This window comes from Melospiza melodia, chromosome 14 (genome assembly GCF_035770615.1).
Source record: "Melospiza melodia melodia isolate bMelMel2 chromosome 14, bMelMel2.pri, whole genome shotgun sequence".
NCBI lineage: Eukaryota > Metazoa > Chordata > Aves > Passeriformes > Passerellidae > Melospiza > Melospiza melodia.
The window spans coordinates 10372847-10399974 of record NC_086207.1 but is presented as its reverse complement, the minus strand read 5'-3'; the positions used below and the strand labels follow the sequence as shown (position 1 = coordinate 10399974).

The 27128-nt window shown below is 42.1% G+C and overlaps 2 protein-coding genes across 3 annotated transcripts in view; both read right to left on the bottom strand.

The window, feature by feature from the left end:
• The window catches only part of FNIP1 (folliculin interacting protein 1), a 64351-nt gene extending 51989 nt beyond the window's left edge, over nucleotides 1-12362 (bottom strand). For both annotated transcript variants that reach the window (XM_063168670.1, XM_063168672.1), the window contains exon 1: nucleotides 12210-12362. In XM_063168670.1, coding sequence (XP_063024740.1) covers nucleotides 12210-12298 — 89 coding nt within the window. In that variant the 5' untranslated portion in view covers nucleotides 12299-12362. The remainder of the gene's footprint in view (nucleotides 1-12209) is intronic.
• Nucleotides 12363-13163: 801 nt separating this feature from the next.
• MEIKIN (meiotic kinetochore factor) lies at nucleotides 13164-26899 on the bottom strand. Its single transcript, XM_063168653.1, has 14 exons — nucleotides 26662-26899; nucleotides 25201-25288; nucleotides 24901-24979; nucleotides 23852-23912; nucleotides 22797-22937; nucleotides 22254-22373; nucleotides 21955-21994; nucleotides 20667-20728; nucleotides 19790-19884; nucleotides 19262-19435; nucleotides 18841-18921; nucleotides 18195-18350; nucleotides 17712-17835; nucleotides 13164-16370 (listed from the first exon to the last, which is right to left on the bottom strand). The coding sequence occupies exons 1-14, from the start codon at nucleotides 26897-26899 to the stop codon at nucleotides 16324-16326; spliced, it is 1506 nt and encodes a 501-aa protein (XP_063024723.1). The 3' UTR covers nucleotides 13164-16323.
• Between the last annotated feature and the right edge of the window lie 229 nt (nucleotides 26900-27128).

Here is a 27128-nt window from a genome sequence, read left to right as displayed (position 1 = left end):
CAGATACATGGCAGCTTTGAGCGTCAGCTGAACATAGCCCTTACATGCCTCAGAGCTTTTCTTACTGCTAAAATCTGTTTGTGATAAAGGAAACTGCAGGTTCAGCTCAACATGCCCTCCCTGGGTATCAGCACTGAAACTCACTCCAAACACACACCTTCCTTATCACAGAGCTGAGCTGGAACACACAGTCCAAACCAGCTCTGCCTGACAGAATCAACAGAATCACTTGATAAAGCCTACGTTGTTCTACTGGGAGAGGCTGTACTTAATCAAGATATATATGTATATTTAGTGTATGTTCAATAAACCCCTCTCTGCTAGTAGTAACCAAATTGATGCAAACATAATTCCAGACACTCCCAGCCACCACAGCTTGCCAGCAGATTTCAGTTTGCCCACATGAGCATCCTCAAAATGTGGAACCCAAAGAAACCTAGTGCTGCAGGAAACCTGCTGTGAACCAGCCACAGCAACACACAAAGCTATTTATTGCACTGCATCAAGAAGAAAGAAAGGTTCTCATGCTGGACAGCAATAGCTGTCAATGCCACCAGGACATTTTGGACTGGGTTGTTTTATCATGGTCTTTCTAAAGAAGCTGTTCTCAAAGTAATTGCTCCCTTTGCTTTTTGTTTCCCTTTCCCCTTTTCCTGCTCATGCACATCACTTGATGTGACACAACAGTAACCCCAAACAGGATGCACACCACTGCTTGTGGCAGGAGAGGAAGGGACAGTACAGCACCCAGGGGAACCCTTCAGAGAGGAGAGGCAGCACTGCAGGCCTCAGAAGACACCAAGAAGAGAGCAGAAGAATAGAAGGGAAAGAAAGATGGGCTTTAATTCTCGTCTTCTGTGTATGAGTGCATGTGAGTAAATACAAGTTCCCAAAGCAGAGCATGAAACAGGGACAGTGACAATGAGGGAGAACACTAGAAGGAACAAAAAATCCTGAGTAAAATGAATCACAGTATCACTGAGGTTGGAAAAGTCCTCCAAGATCATCAAGTCCAACCTTTGGCCAAATACCACCATGCTGACAAAACCACTATATCCTGTAAATTGTATGTATGTAATCACAGCAGCATCACACAACTGCTTCCAACTGCACTTGCACATGTACCTTTGTAACCTTCTGAACACAGGGCAACTCCAAATGCTTATATTTATACAGCATCTATCAGCCCCCAAAAACACAAAAATCTTACCATCATGGTTCTGATCTAGGAAGCAAAGGATGTGTTACATTACAGCAATTTAGGCTTGTCTACACAGTGCACACAGGGAATGAATTTACCTGTCTCACTGCTGGGGGAAACACCAGAGTCCTCCTCTCACAGACAGCAGCTGAGCAAGGCAGGCAGGTTTCTGCTTTGTGGTATCCTGATTACTCTGAGTTGAGACAGGTGCTCACACACTCAGAGCCATGGTAGCAAATGAAGACACCTGGGTGTATTTTCAAATATACAGATATGTGTATTTTGTCTGGCACAGACAAATATATACCTACATGACACAGATCCAACAGTGAGGTCTGTCCTGTTCTTGTGATCTCTTTTCTCCCAGCAGGAATATCCTTCAGCAAAGCTCAAGGCTTTGGCACTGAAAGCCTTCAAACCCTAGTGAGGATGCTCAGTACTTCATAGAACTGGGCCATTTGGTATTTGTTTAATGTTTTTCTCTTTATTTTAATTTTTATATAAAAACAATTTCTTGTCAAATTCCCCGCTTCCTCTATATTTTCTTCTCCTCCATCTTCTCTATCCATACAGATGAGAACAATTGCCATTACTGAATCTTACATTATCTTGCATGGGTTTTTTCTCCAGTGTGGGCATAGACTGATGTCACCTCCTGAATGCAATTCAGCTGATTTGTCCAGCTAGCTACTAATAGAAAAGATCAGTATTTAAATTTAATATACTAAACCCATGTGAGGAAAAACCCAACAAAATCCCAAACAAAAAAACAAAAACTCATAATACTTGGTGTCTTATCTTCTGACCCTAATGTGAGAAAAAGCCTTACACAACACACAAACATAAGCTACCTCGCAGTTTCTGAACATGCTTCAATTGAATAAGGAAATCTGATGACACATTTTAAAGTAGCTACATATTCAGGCTAACCAAAATTGTTCATTTGCTGATAACTGCAGAAAAGATACTATGGGAAAAAAACCCTACTAAATTTAAATAAAGTAAAATAAATTAGTCTTATTACAAAGTGATATTTTTGCTTATCTAAAAAAAGTTTGATAAATATTTATTTATACAAAGATAAAATTCTGTTATAGTCTCAAAAGAAGTTAAAAGTTGCTTTGATTTTTTTTTTTTTACTTCAACACTTATTTTATTATGTCTATTTTGGAAAAAAAAAAAAAAAAAAAAAAAAGAGGTCAGCAGTTCATGATTAGCATCTCTTGTATGACTAGAAAATATATCCAGTTAAGAAACCATCATGCTCCTTTTCAGAGCTTCTTAGTGCTCCATGCTATCAGTAGAACAATTTCCTTTTCTACTGAGCAAGTAGAGTAATTTCCAGTAACTCACAGCAGCTGAAATACGTTTAGGTACTGAAAAAACCAACCACTTTTTTCTGTCTGACTATTTAAGTTCTATGTCAGTTTGGGTTGCCTTTAAATAGAAACACAGTTAGTACTGTAAGCCAATTCACTGTCCTGACATTTGAGGCATTTCTTTAACTCTGTCTTAAGGGGTAATACTGTTATTTTTCCTGTAGGAACAAGAAAATTCTGGCAGACTTCTCCCCTGGCAGCTTCTCAGATGTTCAGATAATGTCATTCAAGCAGAACAAGCTTCTGAGAAGGAGCACATGCTTCCCCCAAGTTCCACAGCCTGTTCCCTGCACACCCAACCACACAGCTTATCATCTGCACCCATTCTTCATTAACACCTGAACTAACACAGTTTTTCACTACAAGTTTCTGGTATCAAGTTTCATGAAAAGGAGTAAACAAAGCATTCAGCTAACTCTCCAAATGGCAAGAACATTTTCTAGGTAATGCTTCACGGGGGCAGCGCGGGGAGAGTGTAAAAATACTCGAGAAGAATCTCATTCATTTCCCATGAACTGCTCACACGTGATGTGCTTCCTTCTGCCCACTGCAGTCTTCCACAATTACCCACAAACATGACAAACTAAGTGCTGAGCACACACGCTTGGGAGGCCTGATTTTAACCTTGGACATGCATGAGACAAGAGAAACCTGGGTATGTAGCAGGCAGTGTGTGCCTTAATACTTGTCAGAAAACAAAATAATTTAGCTAACATATTTGATATTCTGGTATTCACGGTAGTCCAGGGCTGGCCTTTCTTGAGGTCACACTACAGCTGTTCCCTGCAAACTGTGGAGCCACATGACCACTGTCTTCCTCCAACATGCCATCCTCTGGCTGTCCCCAGGACACAGCCGCTGGAAACAGGAATGGCCAAAGTGCAGCCAGCTCAGAGCTGCAGAGAGCCTCACAGGCAGGAGACACCCAACAGCACCCACAGCATTTTCACTGAACTTAGAGAAACTCAGCTCACTCAAACTTCTGTTCTCACATTCTCCACCAGACATGACAGAAATCAATCAAAAGGTTTAGAAATTACTGAGGGGAGTGCAAGGCCAAGCACTGCAATGTGTGAGCCACCATTTCCACAGCTCCTGAGGCTAAAATAAAACAAAATAAGAAGGCATGTAGCAAAGTAACAGTTCCTTTGGGCAATGCTCAGACAATTTACCTTCTCTCTCTTTTAGTGGGAAATGACACAGGAACTGTGGTGAAGATACTGCTCTGGCTTAAACAGGCGCAAGGCCAGGATCTAAAGTCAGGGCTGAACTGCATTTGAAGGTTCTTCATTTATCAACTAAAACAGATGGAAGAGAACTGTAATTTGGCTCCTGTTTCTTCCCAGCTCTATATCACACAAACTGAAAGAGTAGAAGGTTTCTGGTACTATTACAAATTTTATGTTTTGCTGACATTTTAGCTGGAGCAAGGAAAAAAAACATTTGAAGGTGCTGAGAGTGAGGCACACACAGATCTGGAGGGGCATGAAACACCATGAATGTGCAGGGCATGATCAATCCCCAGAGTAAAGGAAATGTGACTGTTTCTGTGATGTATTTGACTCATTTCAGACAAAAATAATTAGTGGATGTTGTGGAATGATCCTAGAGAAACAGAGCAGGATCAGTGGTGTGTGATGGATCACTCCCATGCCTGAAGCTCACTGCTGTCAGCAGGGGCTGTTGCAGATCCACACTTGGGTACAGCAAACCACAGGGCACTGTTGGGCTGTTGATGTGGGCAGGGCTACCTACAGCCAGGATTGTTGCTACTGACACTGGCAACAATGCAGAATCCTCCACCTGTAGAAAATGGCTTCTTTCAAGAACCGAGTTCTAAAGACAGATGGAGATACCATGGGAGATACCCTGATTATCAACACAAAAGCATCAGTCAAGACTGTTAAATATAAAAAGTTTTTAGATACAGCCAAACTGTTTAAGTCCAAAGGCTTAATTGCTTGGTAAGAGCTATGAAATTAGAAAAGACTAAAAATTTTATTACAAGCACATTTTATTTGCAGATGCATCTCACACACATGCACTGTTAATACTCTATATCTAGTTCATGTGGCAATTCACGTGTTTGAACAAGTTTCTCTGCAATGCATTGTGTTCTCAATAATAGTATCTCCAGAAGCTATCAGTTTCAGAGAAGAAAAGGATTGTTTAGGCAAATGTGCAGAATCAACAAGTAAAAGCTTCAGTTGAGCCCTAAGCAACATTGTTAACCATGCATTGTTGTAAAAATAAATAAATCCTGTTCAATACAAAGACTACATAATAACCACTCACATGTCTATGAAGCAGAACATAATTGTATTGTGTGTATTGGGCAGGTATTGTTAGAAATTAATGATTGAACATAGTGCTTATGGTCACATTCCTTAGGCACAAAAGAATCACATGAATTTTGTGCAAATATATTTCCCATATTTGAATATTTCCCATATATGCTACTACTCACTGTAAGGTGGAGCAGCCAGTGCATTAGCTAACTGATTACTGATTAATAAAATTATTTCCTGTTTTTGATGGGCATAACTTTTTTTCTCCAGCAGATATTTTACAAGTTAAGGTTCTCTATCTAACACCACAAATGCAAAATGTTTCAAGTCCTCAGAGACAAATTCTGCTCTTGGCTGATTCTGGAAGCACAACACAACCACACTGTGGATTCGCAGCTGCAACCGAGCTTTGCATTTTTCCTAACGTTACTCACAAACATGTGATCCTGCAGACATCCAGCTCCAGATGTAGCACTGGGAGGGAACACAACCACTGAGCATGAAACCACTGCATGCATTAGTTTCCACTTGTAAAACACACTGCTGAAGTGGTCACCTAGAGCATTCAGCCAAAATTACAAAACAAGTTGCAGGCTCCAAGTCACACTGGTCCAGTTTATTCCAGAACAGAAGCTTGGATTCATCCGAGCTGTCACCATGAGCATACGCTAACTCGAAGCATAACAGAGCATACACAGAGCAAGGGATAAAGCCCTTTGAAAATACAAGGACAATCTATCAGTCAACCAGATGAGCTGATCATCCCAAGTCAGCAAGGTCTGGAACACGAGACACGTAAACACACCCTCAGTCACCTGAAAACAAATGGTGGAATCGTTGCAGAAAAGAAGACATCACAATGCACAAGCGGGTACATACACCCCATGCTCTTGGTACATCCTCACCTGGAGTAGGAGAGGGAAGAAACAGAACCCAAGGGTTTGTAGAAACACCTTCTTCCAACACTTGCCAGTGTAACCCAAGTGTGAAGCACTTCCACTCAAGTACATCTATATGCACATGAATCACCCACCCCAACCTTTCCTGAAAAAGATTTCTAATTTAGAGGAAGGAGTTGCAATGCAGGAAGGGGAACCAAGAAAGTGACTGTTCCAGGGGTGCTCAGCGAGGCAGGAGCCTGCAGCTATCCCCAGGCAGCCCAGGCCGTGCCACGGGGAGGAAGCAGAGCACGCGCTGACAGCGCTGACCTCGTGATGGCCAGGACGGGCAGGGCAGCCTCGTGATGCCAAATGCTCAAGGCACCACGAGCTCCCAGCCACCACAGGCTATGCCAGGAGGAAAGGCAATAAGGGTGACCCTTCACCTATTAGCTCATTTTGTAATGAGCTTTGCCTCCTTCTAACAAACGAGACAAAAAACTAGCAGAGGGCTCTTTCACTCCACCATTCGTGTTCCCTGTTCCACTGGGGATGGGAAGAAGCCAAGGTGAAGCAAGGGCTAGGCAGAGGTCCCACCAGGGCAGGGAAAAACTTTCCAAGGCACAAAGCCAGGCAGACACAAGCACCCCAACAGTTTTCAAATTATTTCATTTTTCTCTGCACTCACATGCACCTATCAATCCAACTTAATTCCTTCAGATCTGGTGATGATAGAAGTAAATAATCACTGGATGGACTGCCAACCCTCTGATTATCAGCTCCTTCAGTCACTGTACAGACCTAGGTTGTAGCACTGCTTCATTCAGAGCTAGCACCACCTTTTCAAGGACATGCTGGGTGTTTTAGGAGCATCACATTCCTACCTGGAGAAGCACTGGGACACCTAGAGAATGGGCAAGGAAGGCTTGGAGGGTGGCCCTTTCAGGAGAAATTAACAAAACTATCTCCAAGCTCCAGAGGTGCTCAGTGGAACCTTGTCGTTTGTATGTCTGTTTCCAAGATGAAAATTGACTTTAAGCACTGGAAGGTACATAAAAACTTACATGACAGGAAATGCAAAACAGATTTTGGCAAAAAGAGGTACTTTAGAAAACAGCGATATATTTCAAAACACAAGCCAAAGTCATCATAGCATAGAGAAAACTGTGCATAAATCAAAGTGAAGCATTTATTAAAACTTGGTGCACTCAAGCTAATGAATGCAACCAAAAAGCCAAAACCATACTCTTCCAAAGACTACAAAGAGATGGATTTTTATAAAAAAGCAAAACTTAAAAGGACATTAAAGGGCAGAAATTAGCTCAATAAAATCACAGTAACATTTGAGATGTTTAAGAATTCGAGTAGTCTTAAAAATTATGGCACAAAAGCTTTTTAAATTCATCAGATAACTGGAAAAGATAAAAAGCCGGACCTATTACAAAATGAGATCCAGCTAATGCTCTTTTGGAACAAAAACTTTGAGGCGGTGAAACTCCAGGAGTTTTACAAATATTGACAAAAAACCTCACAGAATGCCAGAAACGAACAAACATCAAAACATGCTGTTTCATTAACAACAGGTTTTGGTCAGGCTGGCCTGATGCACTGCTGAGGAACAACTTTAAAAAGCCTTGTGCAGAAGTACTAGGATCAGGAATTTGCTGGCTGCGTTGCTCCCAAGAACTGACACAATTTGGCAAGAGATCTGCTTTCCTGGGCTCAGCCAAGCTGTACACAAAGCTACCTGCTCCTGAGAAAAAAGTTCTCTGGGTAAAACTTTTGACTGGAAATACCGATGTAAAGACAACTTTCATGTTCCTCCTTCACTGTACTCCAGCCTCCACTTTAAAAAGCTGCAGTAGTCTCTGGCTGCACATTAATAAATGTCTCTGAGTCTCTTTGCACTTTTTTTCAAGGAATTAGCCTCTGGTTCAAGAAGCAATTATGCTTTTGTAAGAAAGCACGTACCATTTTTACTGCGCAAGAACAATAGCTCTGCAGAAGAACTGGCTCATGAAGCATCTCTGTATCAAGCTACCCATTTACAACTCTAGGTTTATTGTAATTCCCTTGATGAATGCCACTGCCAAAAATTATGTGAAAGGAAACAAATCTCAAGATACCATTTAAAGTCACTGCCACAGTGAACAGAAAGAGTCTGGGCTGATGGGGAATGCTTGCCTAGACAAATTTCAAGAAATACTACTTTAGAGTCAGCCTGAGGCCAGTCCTATCTCAGGAACCTGGCAAACTATTCTATCAATAAAGGAGCAGCACATATTACTAGAAGACCCCAAGAAAGCCCATGTCCAGGAAAACCAAAAATGGCTTTCTCTATCATAAAGTACACTTAAAATTATTTATTCCTATATCTCTCCCAGGTTGAAAAACAGCACTTGTTCTCAATAATACCTAGATCACCAAAGCAAAGCCCTAAAGGAAGAATGTGCCCAGATACCCCACACCATTGGTAAGACCTGAAACTGGAAGGGGTTCTGTCAAGCTTGAACAATCACCACACAGCTGTACCTCTACAACAGGTGCTTTAACAAGAGCAAAACAGAGTTTGCAAACATCAGTGGAATGCCCCTCGGGGTGAGATGGTTCTTTAGAGTTCCCTAGATTAAAATAAAAAAAGAGACACTGAAGCTTTTATTGAGCTGTAGTGTAAAAAGAATTCCTGATTAATAATCCCTCTATCCTCCAGCTAGGCAGGCAGGATGTCTAGAGACAGAAGGGAAGAAGTATTTGAACTTTATACATGAGATGGAAAAAATCCCCACTGAGTTCCCTCCTACATGGAGCCCCAACACTTCCCACAGTTCAGTGTTACAAGACAATCCCTCTCCCTCTGCCACATGCTAACAGTGCCCCAGGTCCCATCAGGATCCCAACCCTCTCCTGCAGAAACCCTGCTGCAGCCCTTGCAGCTGTATTTACCATTGGAAACACTGCCCACACATCCTGACAAGGATATAAAGCCGCAGCCCTCTTGGTAATTTACTGAGCTTTGTGCTCAATCTGCTGAGCCCATCCTGAAGAACAAAAAGCTGGTTGAGTTTTCAGTGACTTACCAGCTTCCCTTTCTCCAGAGGGCTGAAGTCGATCCCTGGAAAGCCAGGAAAGACACAGCAGCTGAAAATCCCCAACTGTAGCAGTCAGTAATGTAAATGTGCAGTGGAATGCTTTGTGTGCCCATATAATATACAGCAGAAATGCATGGCTGCTTCTGCTTAATTTAAGGAAGTTTTTGTAAGATTATTTCCATCTTACTGGAACAGAATTCATTTATTTATTATTTTAAAGTGTATCTCCATTTAGACACATACGGCTTACAGCTGATGTGAACACCTTTATGTATTTTTACAACAGGAATGCTTTGATTCTAAAATTCTAGAAAACTGCTTACCTGAAATTTTATTTTCCTAATAACCTGAGCCTGGGCTGAGCTCTCCTGTCACCAGCAGCAGTCTGTGCCAGATGCTACAATATGGCCAAGAGATCCTATTTATAGTAAGAATTACCCTCAGGGAAAATCCACTCACATGAGTATTATTTGCAGTAGACAGCAGGTACTCTATATCTTGGAATATAAGGGCTTAATTTTTCCCTCCTAGAATACTTGCAGGTGTTTCTGTGTTTCTTGTAAACAGATTTATTTTACCACTAAAATTTGAATATTCTTGCTCACCATGTGAATGTCAAGCTGTATCAAGAGATTTCAGTCTAAGGACCAAGTCTGCCAATCACCCTGAATTAAATGGAAGAGCTAAAAACCTAACAAGTGGTGGATCTACTGTGATTTCCTAAAGTTTCTTCTGAAAAATAAACTGCATATATATATATATATATATATACATAAATTATATTATAAATGACAAACTGGCACCTCAGCAAATATTTTAAAATTGCTAACTTACTCTTCCCATTACTAAACTTCTTAACCTCTCCAGCACCTAGTCCCAAAGGGTTTCACAGAGTTTGACTATACTTAGGCACACAAAATTTCACACACCCACAGCACAGAGAGAGATTCTTGGCAGGAAATTAAAAAAAAAATAAAAATCAAAGCCCACTACAAACAAATTAACAACTAAACAAAATGTTTCACCTGAAAAGTATTGTTTTATTTTTGAAACAGTGTAAGGTCAGATAAATAGAACTGGTGAATTTTCACAATAAGCCTGATGGAAACGTAAAATATATTGATAGTAAAAAAAATGAGCGGCAAAATCATCCTTAAACGTTTTCTGCTATAGTAATGTCATTGCCAGAATAATTGGGCTCTTCTCTCCAAGCACATATTATTCACAAAATATAGTAAGAGAATTTATGCATTTTATGGTTGCTCTACAGTCTTCTCAATAAGAGACCTGTGTTTTCAAAGTGAAGACAGAAAAAAATAACAGTGCTCCGAATATTTAGTCAATGCTCTGTTATTTAGACTGTAAACAGATATAATGTATCAATCCATAAAACATCACCTTGCCCTAGTGGAATTGATGAGGCTGTTGCATTCAGCTTCACTGGAACCTGCAGCAGTCTAAACTCTAAAGTGCTTATTTCCACTCTCCAAAGACTCAGGTTCATAAATATCAGTCCTTATTTTGTGTATTATCTGAAAGTTTCACCAGGAATTGATAATCCTATCAAGTTGTGATCTTAGCTATAAACTTAGCCTCATTTGGAAAATGAAGGCAGCCATCAGGTAAAATGTACCTAGAGAGCATCTGTATTAATCTTCAAAAATACTACTTGGCTCTCCTAAGTCAGAGCTGGATCTCCCAACCTCCCCAGAGCCTCATCAGCCTTTCCCTGCAAATTATACCTGTGGGTCCACCAAAAAAACACCCAGCTGCAAATTCACCAGTTACCAGTTGACAATTCTTATCACAAAGTGAAACAGCACTATCAGTTTCAGACCCAGTTTGGCACAGAATGATACAGGTGACGAGGAAAGCACAGAGCTTGCCAAGTACTCACTCTCCTTTCAACACGGGTGTGATTCCCACATTTCTGCCCCAGGTCTGCACTGCAGCTGCTGCCTGAACCACCATCTCTAGACAAACCCATCACTAAGGCAGGACAAAAGGCATGACAACGATACAGAGCAGTCCTAGTACCCCTTCCCTTCCCCACCAAGGGCTCTGGGCCAGTATGAAGCTGATTTGGGAAATAAGATGACAGTGACATTATTAAAACATTCTGTTTCTTAGAAAAGATCATTAAAGAAAAGGATTCACTCCACAGTGAATATCAGAGAGGTGTGAAAGCAGTTATGGATCAGTGTCTTCAAAAGTTGTGTGAGCTCCAGGTAATGTCCAGGAGCATGTCTTGACTCCTTGAGGACTCATACAGTCCAATCAATATTTTTTGAAAACCCTTGTGCTTAGAAAACCGCAAATACACTGTTGTACATCTAAACTGCTAAATACTGCAGCTAAAAGGGGTACCCACCACAGAAAATTAAGCCCATCAGTCAGAGATGTCTCTTTACAGTGCAACCCAAGGCTGATCATTTGCAGTCAGTAAATTTCAAGGCAGCGAGTGGGAAAGAGCTTCACCACACTGTTACAAGTGCTTTAAGAAGCCTGTAACTCTTACTAATGAAGCAGATTTTATTTCCACCTAGGTGGCAAACCGCACTTTAAAACGATAGTGAAGGTTCTGTCTTTGCCAGGACGCAGACACGGCATCGCTTTCGAGCCTGACCATTATCCACGCGTGGAACAGCACAAAAGGTACCTGCTTCCAAGAAAACCAGCCGGCGGCAGCCCCGGGGAGCCCCAGGCCCCGCAGAGCCCCCGAACGCAGCCTCTGCTCGCCCCGGCCCCTCAGGCACCGGCCCGGGCCGTGCGAGCCCCCTCGGGCTGCCCTGGGGCCCCTGCCCCGCTCCCCGCGCTGAGCTTGGCCCCGCTCGGCCGCTCCAGGGCTGCTGCGGTCGGAGCATGACCAATTTCGCTACAAGCCCCACTCCTCTCTTCGCCAAAACTTCACGTTTTCTCCCCGTTCCTGGGGCTGCTCCCTGGGGACCTGCCCGCCTGTCGCCCTCCCTCGGCCCGCAGCATCCCCAGAGGGGCCCGCGGGGAGCGGGGCCTCACACACGCCGGGGAAGGGGAGGCAGCGGCGGGCCGGGGGCGAGGCACGGCCCGGCGCTGGGAGCCGCGGCCCCGGTGCGGAGGCAGCCGAGCGGAGGCACCGCAGCGGCCCCGACGTGGCGGTCCCGGGGGGCTCCCGCCCCGCGCCCGCCGGAGGGGCCCGGCCGGGGCGGCCCCGGGGCTCCCGCGGAGGACAGGGGACGGATCCCCCGGGGCTGGGGGGTGCGGGGCGCGTCTCCGAGGAGCTGCCGATGGGGCAGGGAAGGGTCTGCCAGCCCCCGCGTCCTCCGGACGGCGGAGGGAGCCAGGAACTCGGAGCAGAAGTTTGGGGCAAGGGAGGAGCGCGACCACGTCCCGGTTACCTGAAGACACAGTCGTCGCGGGCGTCCCTGGCCGGGGAGATCAGGCCGTGCTTCTTGTTGAAGAGCTTCTGGAAGAGGGTGGGCGGCATTTTGGGGCGCTGCCGCTGCCCCCGCCGCCGAGGCGCTGGGCTCCGCGCAGCGCCGTCCCTTCGCCGCGGCTAGTTCCGCCCGCCCCGCTCCATTCGGTGTCACAGTCATATGACAGAAATTAGTCACCCGGCGCTGCCAGGAGGGGAGGAGGCAGCGAGGGGAGGGACGCAGGCAGCGGGGGCCGGCCGGAGGGCGGGGCGGGCCCCGTGGGGCGGCCCCAAGTGAACAGCGGAGCCCCGCAGAGCCCGGGGCAGCTCGGAGCTGTTCCCTTTCACCCGCCTCGGCCTTTCACGCTCCTCCGGCCGCAACGCGTGCGGGAAAAGCGCCGCTCCCGGCGAGGCTCAGCCGGGGGCAGGGCCGAGGAATGCCCCGGGGGCGGCGATAACGCGCCGCTGTTGTGTTTTCCTTCTTCGGACGGAAGTTAAAGGCAGGAGGCCCAGGAAGGCGAGAGGAGGTCACGATCGAGGCATCAGATCCTTCCCGTGGCTGTACCCAGCGCCTTCGGGACTCAGCAGGGGTGCACAGAGAAAGGTGACGTCTTTCACCCCAAACCTCGAAAACCCAGCTCCTTCCCGCTACAAGAAGCGATTCTCCCACAGCTGTAGCAAAACAGCTCAGCCCAGATGCACTGGAGTCAAAACCTACAGGGAAGATGGAACGCGTGTAGTTGATGGCAGAGGAAGCCATCATTACAGGTAAAACATCCATCCACAAAAGAGTAGGTAATAAAGCCCAGCAACTGATTCCAAAATTTAAAAAAAAAAAAAGTGTGATAGTTTTTTTAAATCAAAAGGATCCATGCCTTTTACAAAACTTTTTATTCACAATACTTAAGTGAAATAGAAACATTGGTAACAGCAGCCTCCTTCAATGTCTCACTGTTCAGATACAACCCTGCTAGGAAGTTTAATTAAGGACTGACAAAACTGAATGACTCATCTGCTTTCCCTGGAAAATGGAATTAAACTACATTAAACTAAAACAATGTATGATGTAAGATTAATTTAAGCATTATTATTTTTAATGCATAATTTAGCACATGTGTGACATATCTACAGAATGATTCTTCACAATCATCTATCTGTAGGAATTTCGTTTTCCATCTACCAGAAGTTGTAGACAATTCTAACACAAAACAGGAATTAATGTTTAGCTGCATCTTTTCCCCCTTGTTCTGTATGGAAGGCACACATGTCTGCCACACATTTACACATGACCAATCTTTACATCCTTTCAGCATGTGGAAGCCTCCTGGCTTCAAGAGGAGCACAAAAGTACAGTCGCAAAGATAAAACCTCCTCAGGGAACAAAACGATAAATTTTGGCCAGGGTATGTAACTCAGCTTTCAGTAGTTTCACAACTTAGAGCAATGAAGAATTAGCTAAGTTCAAGTGCATTGCAATTCAAGCTGATGAAGTCCCTTTAAATGTAAGTGAACTCATGCATACATTCAGCATATTTTGATCTGGGCCCCAGACATCTCTTCTGTGTCTGAAGATTATGAACCAAACCAGAACCATTTTCATGTAGGGCTTTGCCCTCCGCTGACCTGCACATGTACCCTTGTAGTGCTCCTGTACAAGACACATCTCCCACCATCTCTGAGTACTTGGAGTCAAAGTCTCCTAAAAGTGCACTTCAGATAACAGGAATAACTGAACAGTGTTAATGAAAAACCTCTTACAGATTTATGTACAATACATTTACTCAACATGCATCTGCCATGCACAATTCCTGCTGATAAAGGATTATCAGAGTTCTTGCATGGACTGACTCGCTGCAAGCAATTCCATTCAAGCCATTAAGACTTCATCATGTCTGGGATGTGACAGAGCAGCCCTGGTGACACTGAACAGATTCTTCTCCTGAATCACTGCACAAATAACCTCCTCAGTCCTACCCATTAACTGGCCATGACCCTTAACCTTTATCTACCAATATGGAAGAGCCAGTTTCCACTCTGAATGAAATTTTATGTAGTAATTTTTCAGCTGAAAACCAAACTATGAGAAAATGCCTTTCCTTTGAGAACAGCAGAACAAGAGTAGGGATTGTTGCAGCCTCAAAATGAATTTCCTTCCCTGGGGCAAAGAGCTAGCCTGGTAATTAATTACACTTTCTCTAAGAGTCAGACAAAAGATGATAAGAAGCAGTGCTTTCATAACTGAAGGGAAGGACAAGAGATTGTGGTTCATGATATTTCTGTCCTCCTATACAGCCTCATCACATCAAGAAAAACAAAGAAACCCCAGCAATATTCAGGCTGCTACAGCCAATTCCACACTTCCAGACCATGTTTTCCTCTCTTGTACTTTCCAATTAGTTTGTCAGTATTAGTCTCTTTGGGTAACACTACCAAATGGCCTGGGGCAAAATAAGTGTTTTTTCCTATGACTTCCAGAATATCCTTACAATAAACATCTTTATTGTGGACCATCCTTTACTTGAATAATCATTATAAGCATTATGATGATTATTCAAGTAAACTTACTAAATATGTAACTTTCATTTTTGCTTAAAGCTACATCAAGGAGCTCACCTCTGTCTCCTAGGGGCTCTAGATTCCTGCATAATTACTAGTGATTTAGTATTTGCAAGAACAAGGATATTGATAATTAAAAGCATACCCGACAGGACTCCACGGAGTTATTGGCAGAACTCGTTCTATTAATGCTTTAAAGAAAAAGTTTAATGGCATAATTTTTAACCTTGAGCCATTCAGAATGTTTATATAATACCTGTTCACAGACTAATCCAGCAGCAATTATTTGCACTTCCTTCTACCCCAGAGCAATGGGGAAAAGATCAGGGTTTGAACTTTTACAGGTATTTTCAAACGCAGTCAAACTACAGTTGTGGATTTTGTACGTCTTCTTTTAATGCTCTTTTAGGAAATACAGAACTATTTTCCAGGGTGATAACACTGAGAAATAAACTCAGACTTTTGAAAGCCATACTAGCATTTTGTAACATTGAAAAACTTCCTTTTTGTCCAGAGAAAGTCTGAGTAAAGGATATTGTAATGAGAACACTGCAGGGCTCCAAATTACTTTAATGTGCAATGAATTCAAGCAGAAAAAAATTGTTCTTGACAGTGTTTTCTGAGACATTCAGCACATTAAGAACAACATTTATGAATTAACAATCCACAACCTGAACTGGAAGCACTGGGAATTTGAATTATGTGGACATAGTGTGAGCAGTAACCTGAAAATCCAGAACGTCAATATCCATCTTTTCAAACAGTTCAGCTATAAAAGGGTTTTTCCCACCATTGTGTTCATGTAAGGCATTTACTTTAAGTCTGAAGCCACTAGAAGGAACAATGACAGCAATGTGATATTACAAAATACCTGAGATGAAGCAGGAAAAACTCTGAGATGGCAGTGGCTGGGCAGTGGATATGCCCAGAATGGTAACAGTGCTGATCATTAAGAGCCAATTCTAAGAGATGAGGTGAAAATGACCTGTAGTCATGTTCAGAAATCAAATTACAGCAGAACTCACAGTCCTGTACCTCCAAAGTTCTGCAGACCTAAGCATTGAAGGAGTTTAAAGGTGGCATACTATTGACTTCTGGGTCTCCAAGAGTACATGAATGCTCTCATGGCCACTCCCAGGTATGCAGTTACCTTCACAGTCAATGTTAACACTTAAACAGAGGTCTCATCTTTAGATACTAATGCTGGTAGAGAAAACTAGAAATTTTGGCAGAGAGAGAGCCAAAAGTAATTCTATTAAAGGCATTTGGTCTGCTGTTCTTCAGTCAAACTTTTTAAAAATCTAAACAAACTGAAGAATCATCTTTATGGAATCCTTGCAGAATAATGCCCAGAACAGGATCTAGCTGCGGTACAAAATCATTTAATATAAAGTATTTGAGTATTTACCAGCTTACTGAAACACGTAATACTAAACATCAAACAACATACAACCATTATTTGCTAGTTAGGAGGTCTGTTTTACCACCACAGCAGCAAGACAGTAATTTCCTCTGTTAACTCCTGTTCAGAGCCAAAAAGCTCATCTCCGTTTATAGCAGATCCAATTTTTGGTACTCGTTATAGAATCTGGGGAAAAAAAAGTAATAAATAATTATCAATAATGTGGTACATTCTCACATGTAAAAGAAAGCTCAATGATCTCACCAGCTGTTCAGATGTTCACTAGATATATCCAATGCTGGCATTTATCTGGAAGAATGTGGATCTTGCAGATCTCATTTACCAGTGAGAAGAGGACAATACTTTTGAGTATATGTACATTCCTAGTGGAAACCAGCATCATCTGAAAGACTCCTTGAGCAGAGAATAAAACATCCAGCACAAACCCCCCATCACACTGGAATCTAATTCCTGATACCAGGACACTCTAGAAAAGGAGTAAGAAAACCAAACTTTTGTTCTGACAACACTGCTTGCTGATTTCTGATTCACTTGCCCACCAAGTACAACCTGTGTTCTGTATTACCACAATTTGCCTGGGCACATGACCCAGCACAATCCCAGTTCTTTGATCTGTACAGAAGCGTCAGATGAGTGTCATTAATGAATACATAATTAATACATACAAACACAAGCACTTCCTTGCATTCTAGGCGCTGCATATAACTGGTAATAAAGTAGGAAGACATTTGGACCTAAGAGAGTGCAAATGAAAATTTTTGTGTATTCAGTATTTTTGAAAGCTTCCACACTTATGCGGTATAAAGTGTGGCAGTATTGAATTAAAACAGAATAAATAACACACAACTTGCAAGCAGCTTGGAGAAGAACTACTTTAAACTTTGGAAGACATGTGCCATCCAGTGGTACATCAAGAAACTTCATCAGAGATGGGAAAAGGAGAGGCTTTTCCCTCTGTGTTAAGTGATGAGACAGTTTTGTTCACAGTTCTCATTTTTGTATAACAAAAACCAAAGAAGTGAATAAAGGAGCTTTCCCTATGTTAAGGGTTACAGGAAAAAAGAACAGAAACCTTATGAGAAACTGGTAATTTTTGAAGAGAAACATTACTGATAACTTGAATTACTTTGGTGGAGGGGTGGTAGTGAATACCAAAGTTCAACTCAGGCTTATTCACCCTAGAAATAAAGCACAGACTAATAGTAAGGCCTTAATTCTGAAGTAGCCTATGACTGTATTAACTCCTATGCTAAAGATCCTTGGAGGAAAAAACATTAGTGCAATTTTAATAAAGTACTGTTGCACAAGAACACTATTAAGCCAGAGTTGAAAGTTTCTGCAGCTTTCCTTCTTTTTAGCCTTGTGGTTTTTCCAAATATTCAGACTTTTAGGAAAAAGCCCAACAACATTTAAACACTCAACTAACCAGTTAGCACCCGCCCAGTACATATATACAATATGTACTACACATCCAGGAGTATAGAACCAAGTCTGTACCCCCTTTACCTTCAGGCAATCCTTTGGGAAGGTAACACTTTTTGGAGTTAACTGGAACTCGGTGCAGCCGGGAAGGCCTCGGCTCTGGTGAGAATCTCACGATGGAGCAGATCTCCATTCTGTCACACTGAGGCTGGAAAGATTAATGACATTTCATTCACACAACTGTTCCCACTGAAGAAATGTTCTTTTAGCTTTCTTCTAGGGGAACTAGAGATTATATGCAGATTTCAAGGCATGTCACGAGGAGACATTTAAGACTACTTGTGTATGCTCAACATGCTATTGGAAAGGGTGATAGAAAGCTTCAAAGCTTTAAACATTCTCTTTAGCAGTTTTGATATTGTAAGGATTAAATATACAGTACAGTAAATATACAAATATTAAATATTATTATAAATTATTATTATACAAATAGTAAATATTAAATATACAGTATAGTAGAAATTAGCATGACAAAACTGGATTTAAGAAGTGCAATAAAATCAGAACCTTTAAAATATTCTTTTCTTCTGGACTTGGAGGAGTCATTTCTTTTTCTGAGCTCAGAGATGCAGGAACAATTTCTTCTGAGTTAACAAAAGGACCTGTGGTATTCAGGAACAGGTCTTCCCCAGATGAGGCTTTACACACCGGCGACAGGCTAAGCTACAGTTCCATCAAAATACAAAATATACAGGAATAACTGCCCAGTTAAATAACAGACAGCAATTCAGACTGGCTAATGCTTGTTGGCTCATGCAGAAGATAGTCTATTGCTTAAATAAAAATTATTTAGGGATTCACCAAGACCCTGATATTCTCTGTTTATTAATCTAGTATGCACTAGCTCAAGTGTGAAGAGACAACTAGCAGTACTGTACAGCCAAAGAATTCAAAGCGCATTTAAATATCAATTTTGAATCAAAGAGTTTATGCAAGTAAGGACACTAGTGCTGGTTTTACATTACATTTGTAAAAAAGCAAAACAAATTCCTAGCTTGGGTTGTTTGGGTTTTTAGGTGTCTAGAATTATCAGTTTGTTGTGCCATTTGCAATGTAATATATATACAGGCAAAAATGGAATGTGCCACAAGGAATGATTTCTTTGGTTTTAATCATTCAAAAAAAAAAAAAAAAAAATCAGATAGACACTCACATCTAGCTCTAGAGGCTGAGCATTACCAGGATTTTTTAGGACTTTATTTTCCTCCATGATTAGCATGGTGGAAGTCATTTGCTAAACAAAAACAGAGAAGAACTCAGTATCAGTTTCAAAGTCTTTGCTGTTTATAATTACTCTTACAGTATTCTCCTAATACTTAAAGAACTCCATTTAGAATTACTACTAGTTCTTCAGATTTAAGTACTGAATTCATGTCATTCAGGGTTATTTTTTGGTCTTATGCTCTCCAAAATTAAGACAAAGAATTTACAAATTAGTTTAATCCAGTATGGACATTTCAAATGTGGCACTTCCTGCCACTTCTCCTATTTAATTTTAACTTCAGTCAAGATTCACAACTCCCATTTCCATTCCATGCCAGGGTTAATCAGTGGGGCACAATGGGAACACTTACCACCACAGCATCTGTGGGTTTGGTTGGCAGAACTTCTGCTGTCAGCCCCTTTGATCGGGCTGACGTGTTTTCTGGGGCATCAAGCTGCCTAAATGATGATGAACCTTCTTCAAAGGGATTGAAACTGCTTTCTTTTTTCTTCAGCCTTTTGGCTTTAGCTGTTCGAGTACCATACTAAATAGCAAAACAATTACGTTTTGTGTTACAAAGGGAACCTCTATAGCCTGGTAAGTAAAAGCCTGGTATAGCCACTAAAAAAAAAAGAGTCCCCCTTGTCATAGTCGAGCTCTACACAACCCATTTCAGTACCACTGACACAGGCAGTCTGAAAAGCAGTGAGCCTGGGGACATCATGATTATTGCTCTCTGGAGAGGGAGAGGCAAGCTACATCTTCACTCTGCCCTGGCTGCAAACACCACTTTTACAAGTGTAGCAGGAACTACTGTTCCTCTAGGTGGAGTTTTCCACCCATACAAGGAGGAAGTCATTTGTGCTACAACCTTGCTGATTTTTTAAGAATCTTTCACCTTGCTTTCCGGTCCTATTGGTGAAGAACAGCGCAAACCACTTTTTAGATCTGGAGTTCTCTCTCTTGCAGCTGTTATTTTACGGAGTTTTTTTCCTGTGACAGATTTCCAACACATTAATTAACTTTGAGACAAAGACTACTGCAGCTACTCTCCACCCCATGTCTTACAGGATGTTTCCAAAGAGGAATAATTCTAAAGCCACTCCTGTAAACACAATTTTCCCCTCCAATATAATCCTCATCTCCCCACCATCAGGACTGCTTTACCCCTCTCCCATTCTGTACACAAGGCTGCTTATTAAAATGGTTACTTGGCTATATACAGCTGGGTAAACACTGAGACCTGCATAATCACAGCAGTCTTTAGCAGTGGCAACTTCTGATGCTATTACACTCCAAATTAAGCAGGGGGGAATTATGTGGTACCTGGGCTGCAGACAGAATTGTACTGGTCACACATCAGAAATGTAGTTATATCAATGAATTTGTGAAGCTGACATGAAATTAGCTCAAGTAAAGAGCATGACACAAATAGTTGTGCTCTGGGTAAGGTAAATAAGAAATGTCAATTTTCAATGTCAATTTCACTGAGCATCATGGGTGATGCTCAGTGAAAATTGGAAAATGTAGGGTCTAAGACTTTAGTTGGTTGGTTGTTTTTGTTTTCTTCTCCTAATACATTAATTAAAACCAAGTCTTATTTGCTGGGACAATTTTTCAATTTACACTTTCTCTTCTAGACACAACTGAGTTTAGTCTGTGCTGGAAGACAAATGACACAGTAAAAGCCTGGTTTAGATACTGTGCAACCATTTAACTTTGTGTAGAATATTCTGTTCTCACAGCTAGTACAACTGCTTCACGTCATGTTTTACCTGCAAGTGTAGCTGACACGCTTAATGCTGAAGAACTGCTATGGCAACTTGATGGTCTCTTTCTAGAAGAGGAGAAAAAGAAAAGATTCTGAATGAATGTTAACATTAAAAAAACCTATTAATAAGAAAATCCTAGGAAAATATAGATTGAGTGAAATAGGATAAATCTTATTTCAAAAATATTGTTAAGGAGTTGCTTGATCACCCTTTACAGTTATTTGACAGTTTATCAAGTCACACATCTATCTTGAGGACTGTTGCAATTCAAGACCCACAGAAGATTCACTAAATACTCAGCACTTCAGCATTCTATGACAGAACACATTTAAGGAGGATGCAGGGGAAATTAGATTTGCAAGAAAATTCAGAATCAATTGTGTAGAGATCTGTAACACTAAGATTGATATGCACTATGAATGAAAATGTCTGCATATAAAGACTGGAAGGAGAAGCACAAGGGTTAAAAGAAATGATGCTGTTCCCAGAAAAACACTCATGTTCTTCAGGTTTTTATGTAAGGACCTGAAGGCAGCTTTGTGACAAAGCCAACTACAAAAGACCCTTCCCTGTGATAAAACCTCACCACAGACAACTTATCAGAGAAAATCCAGCACCCAACAACAGGAGGGTGTCAACAGGGTGCCAGCACAGCACACACACACATTCTGAGTAAGGAAACACTATCAACAGGCAGTAACCTGGCCCAAGATTATAGAACAAAGTCAGCAGGATTCCAAAGCAAAGGCTGCTCCTCATGTAAGCTGGTGATTCCTACAGAACATAAAAGACCTGCCCAAAAACTGATTTTTCTCTGGGCAAGCACAGAATGTCAGACTTAATGAAGATTTGACAACAAGTAAAATATATATATAGGCAAAAATGGCCGCCTTCAAGCTCTACTGCACAGACAAGTCTGGCCACACCTCCTGAGCACACCCCTCTCACTGTGACTGAATGAAATCTGACAGAATTAGTGCAATTGCACAAAAGCAACTTATTTAGTGATTTTGTAAATAAATGCCATCTCCTTCCATAAAATCCTTCATTGAGTTTTCTTGCATTGACTTCCCTATGGCTGCAAGGCCAAACTAGAAATCTGTAAGGCAAACTCTTCCCTGACCAATTTCAAATTCCACCCATATCAAAGTTAGTGAGGACACAGGTAGCTGAAACTCCACAGAAGAGTCTGCATAAGCAGAGGCTTATTTGTACTGGCCTTTCTTTTAAATACCTCTCAAAAGAGAAGAGTCTGAACATTTAGGTGCATCAGATCTGCTGTACTGATTACCTTTTTGTGTGTTGGTTTGGAAAATCCTCTGGTACAGGTTCTAAAAAAAAAAAAACCCAAAACATGAAAGCTAAACTTCAAATGAAAAGGCTATGCCAGCTTAGACCAGGCAATTTTTTAGTGCAAACTAACTTATAAAGCACAATATTAGAAGCAAACACAAACCACTAGCAGGGAGCTGCTCTCCATTATGCTAAGAGATCTTACATAAAATCATCATTACATATTTTATACAGGTTCCTCAACCAGAGTGAAAACTGTTTATGTTTATATCCTGAAGTATTGTAGAAAAGAATTACCTAATATTGCTGAAAGATTTGACATCTGTGGTATCTTATCAATGGTCACTGCTTTGCTGGAGTCCAGGAGAGTAGAGTTCTTGTACTTGCCAATGTCCACAGAGTAAAAATTGCATTTTTCTGGACATAAAAAATATAAGTGCAGATTTCTTATGGTGATATTCATTGAGTTATTAAATTTGTGACCCAATTGAAAGCAAACACAATTGCAGGACAGGAACGAAAAAGCAAAATTCAAGCACTATCTTGGCTCAAACAGCTGCAGAAAAGTTTGGACTGAACACACATTTGTGGGTCATTCCCAATAAACAGCTTGTGTCAACAGTGAAAACTTTAGCTTTAAAGCAGGATTCAAATTACATAAGGACCTGACTCACACCAGATTAAAGGACAGATACAGTGATTCCACATTAAGCACAGGTTTATAGCAAAGATGTGACTTGGTGAGTCACACCAAGGGAGGCCCCTAGTCTTTCTATTGTAGAGTCTCCCCACATTTTCTGCATCGAATAAAACTGAAAAAAAGTCACCCAGAAGTCGCACCCAAATCATCATCTCTGAATGTTTCAGGGGATGAGTAAGTTTGCAGACTGTTGCTAGTAGTGCTATAATCTGCAGCTGAATCTTCATCTAAACACTCTATGAGGAAGGTGGAAACACCTGTGGGAAGAGTAATTTCTGTACCTAGAGAAAGAGACAAAAAACGTGGCTAAAGAAATCTGTCATCTTGTACAAACCATCAGGATTTCCTTATCTGAGTTTCATTACTGTAATGAGCTAAATATTATCACTCATTATATAATAAGTCATAACACAGTCAAAGGGCATCCTTTGTTTATTAGCATACACTACCACAAGCCAAAAGAAGAAATCTTCATCGTCCAAGGTTCACAAGGCAAATCTTAAATACATCACAAGTTTTTAGAAATGCAGGTTTGAGTAAACTGAAGAACTCATGTCCACAGCTAGTTGTGTCAATGATAAAACCAAGATCATGTGGTTTGCAGCAGGCTGGGCTCAAGACTGTCTCAGGTGCTGTGGGTCTGTGCTGCCAGAACCAATTCATGTGAGCCCAGCCACAGGCTGCAGTAAGAGGCAGAAGTCCAGCCAGTGGTATCAGAACCTTCACTTCCTAATATCACACAGTCAGAACCTGTTGTCTTATATATCAAGAGCTCTATTATCATTATAGTGCAAGGATTCCATATCACCAGAGTTTTGTACCTCCTCAATGTTTCTCGTAGGCATCTCCTCTAAGCACTGACTGTTCCTGGTGCTTGCAGCAGCCATCTAACCCCAGTTCTCCCCACCCCACTCTTTTATACCACTGTTCTTATTGGCTACAGGTGTGGCCTGTTATCATCAGGCCTGCTCCTAATCTTTAGTAACTGGTTCAGCTACAACTCTTTAGGGGATAAGATTACATTCTCTACTACATCATTTACCCACACTGTATCCCCCTACAAGAACCAGTACAACAACAGCACAGTACATGACCAGCACTTTTATAGAAATAAAATTATATCAGGAATTTTACATTTAGTTTCTTATCAATATCAAATATATTTAATAATATAATGTATAGTCATTATACTCACTTGAAGTCACTTCAGCATTTTTCAGACTTCCTTTATTGTCAAAGTTGATTAGTTTGGAATCCTAAAATTAAAAGACCAATACAAACAACCTAAGAAAACTGAATGTAGACAAAGAAAGGCATTTAAATATCATCCTACATTAGCAGATGCTGAGAAAACTCACTGTCTGGTACTTCACCACTTAAGCCTACTATTCACAGTGTAATTTGTTGTAGGATTTTTCATTAACAAACCTACAAACTTACAGCTCTAAAATTCATGAAAAATATCCTACCCCTTGATCCTGCAATCTTGGCTGGATGCGACTGCCATTGAAGGCATACTGACATGAACTGAACTCAGGCACAACAGAGGTAATGAACTTCACTGCCTTTTGATTTTATTTTTTTGCAGACACCAAGTCCTCACTTTCAGAATCCTACACCATTTCTGTAAATACAAACATCTGCAATGTGTAGGCAATAGATTCTACAAAACTAGGCATTTTGTAAAAATGTAAATAATTGGTAGACTGTAAAGAAGAGCTAACATTTTAAAGAAAAATAGTTTTCTACCAGTATCACCTGTGCCCTCTGCTGCAGCAGATTTCAGTTCAAACACCTGGTTCACTATTCTCTTGCCACTGCAGTATTAACTGTCCTGCAGCACTTCTGCACCATCACCTCCAATCACTTTTCCAGTTTTACTGACACAAGAAAGAGCATCAGTGAGTGTCAAAGGCCTGTGCCTGACCTAGAAGTGAGCAATTCTCTGGAATCACAATCTACTGACATCTCTTCCACACAGCACAATTCCTACAGCCTTGCCTTGTCCAAGATATTAGTATTGATGTTTTCTCATGCTACCAGGACCCCCAACAGCTTTTATTCTGGCTGAAGACACAGAAGATGTATTCCAAAATACAGGACCAAGTTCAGCCTGAAAAACGTGTGGGCTCACAGACATAACTCATAGGAAATTTTACCTGAATAGAAGAAGAATTTAATGTGTCACATTTCTCTAATTTATCCTCCATCACTAGTAGATAAAAAGCAAGACAGCATTCTCACCTTCAGTGGTACACTGCTTTCTTCTGGCTCCTCTTCTTTTATGTTGAAGTCTATTGTTTCACTGCCAGTCACTTGACTGCTGCAGTTGAACAAAAGAACCAAGTTCAGTCACAGAGCTACACTGCTTTAGACAAAAGCAACAACTCCAAAATGTCTTTATGGGGTGTGAATAAATAATTTGACAAACATCAGTGCACTGAAAATTCGGAGTGCATTGCTCCAATTGCCATCTCACAAGACCAAACAATACCATTTACTAGCAAGTCTTAACAATGTGTGTTTAAATGAGGTCCAGCTGACCTTTGGTTGCATGAAGAGCTCTCTTCAGTATATTCAACACTTTCTTTAATCTTTGGTAAGTTTTTCCCACTGAACTTTTTCTTCAGGCCTAGAGAATAAATATTTAGTTCAGTAATGAAAATTTCAACATTTGAATTTAGATTATTTTTTCTAATTTAACTGTTCCCACCTTCTACACTCATAACACTTTCTGACCCTATTATCAAAAACAATGTAAAATCTGAATTTACTTTTTTCAGCAGTATATCAAGACAAAACGAAAAGCACACTTAAAGAAATACTTCTCATGTTTTAGAAACCTGTTGATTAAAAGGAAAAAAACCCACCACCCTGGAAGCAACCTTTACCTTGATTCAAAGTGTTTGAGTACAAATCACTTTTAAATGGTGTTTATTAGGAGTATCAAGGATTTCTACATAAACTGGTCCTCACTGTATATAATCCCAAACGGCATTAACAACACAATTAATCAGTAACCAGCAAATTTCAGAGACATATTTTCTCATCCTAAAACTAATTTTATGAGTAATTTACTTTTGTGGTTTGCTTTCATTATCTAAGAGCTAGAAACAGTCAAATTTTCTAGAGTTACACTTTTATGACTGCAAAGGAGCGTCCATCCCCACACTAAAACCTGGGTCTGAGTCACTGCATTTCCCTAGGGCCACACAGAGCCCTTCAGCTGAAGCTTCCTGGGAATTCAGGACAGGATGATATATGGACAGCACTCATCCTTTTCCTTCTTTTTTTCAAGCATATGGAAGACCTCCAGGCAGCTGGTTGCACCATCCTGTGCACTGGAGCACTAAATACATACACGAGCAGGAGCCAACAGAGCAGGAACAAGGCAATAACAAACATTTGCTGTACCCTCTCACTGCAAAGTTTTACTTTTAAATTACCAAGATCAGCCCAAGATCAAGACATCCCACGCTGGCGTTCCCCAGAGTCTGCCAGGCTTCACTTGATTCCCATCCCTTCCCTTGAACTGCGTTTTTTTCTTAACAGGTCTCAAATGCTTAGCTTGGTATCTGCTGCACTGCGTTCAACGAGGCAGCTCCTTCTGAGTAACGATTTCAAGCAATTCTTAAAATATTCTCTCTAAGCAAGACTTTTGTCTTGCCATTTCTCGACGCTCCCTTCCAACTCGATTAAATGGAGGGGAGGCACTTCACAGAAGGAAAAACCCTTCCTATTGCTAACGAGCAGCTAAAATAGAATTAACACTCCTGTTTCCAGAAGAGCAGTCTGCTTTCTCCAAGCGGTGAGGGACATGGAGAACAAGAAATCACCTCCCAGCCTTACACAGGACCCGCTGCGCTGGGCACCCATGCGAGAACAAACCTTTGGGGGCCACCGAGGACGCTGCTGGCAAAAATCTTGACCTCGTTACCCTGACCAGCATCTTTACCCATCAGAACACACCGCAGAAAGCACAGCACACGGTCCTCTTTCCCCCACCTTTTCCCGCCGGTGCGGGCCCCGCCTCCTGCACGCCGAACCCCGCCCGGGACAGGCGCTTACAGGCGGGCTCGGGCCCGCGAGGCCCTGCGCTCCCGAACAGGCGCCGCCGGCACATCTGGGAGCCGCCGGCCCGGCTGCCCGGGAGAGCGGCCGCCTCCGGTAGAGGGGACGAGCGGCGCTTCTTACGCGGAGCCTTCCCGGCGAAGGGAGCGCGGAGCCGGCACTCCCGCTCCATGGCAACCCCGGGCCCCGGCAGCCTCCGCCGCCCGCGGCCCCTCCGGCGGCGCCGCCCCAGCCCGCATGCGCGGGGCGGCCGCGCTCGCTCCGTGTGAGGGAGCGGTCTTCGTGGGGGATCGGCTGTGTGAGGGAGCGGCCCTCAGGAAGCATCGCCCCGCGTGAGGGAGCGGTCCTTATGGGGGAATCAGCCTGTGTGAGGGAGCGGCCCTCATGGGGGAGTGCCCCGG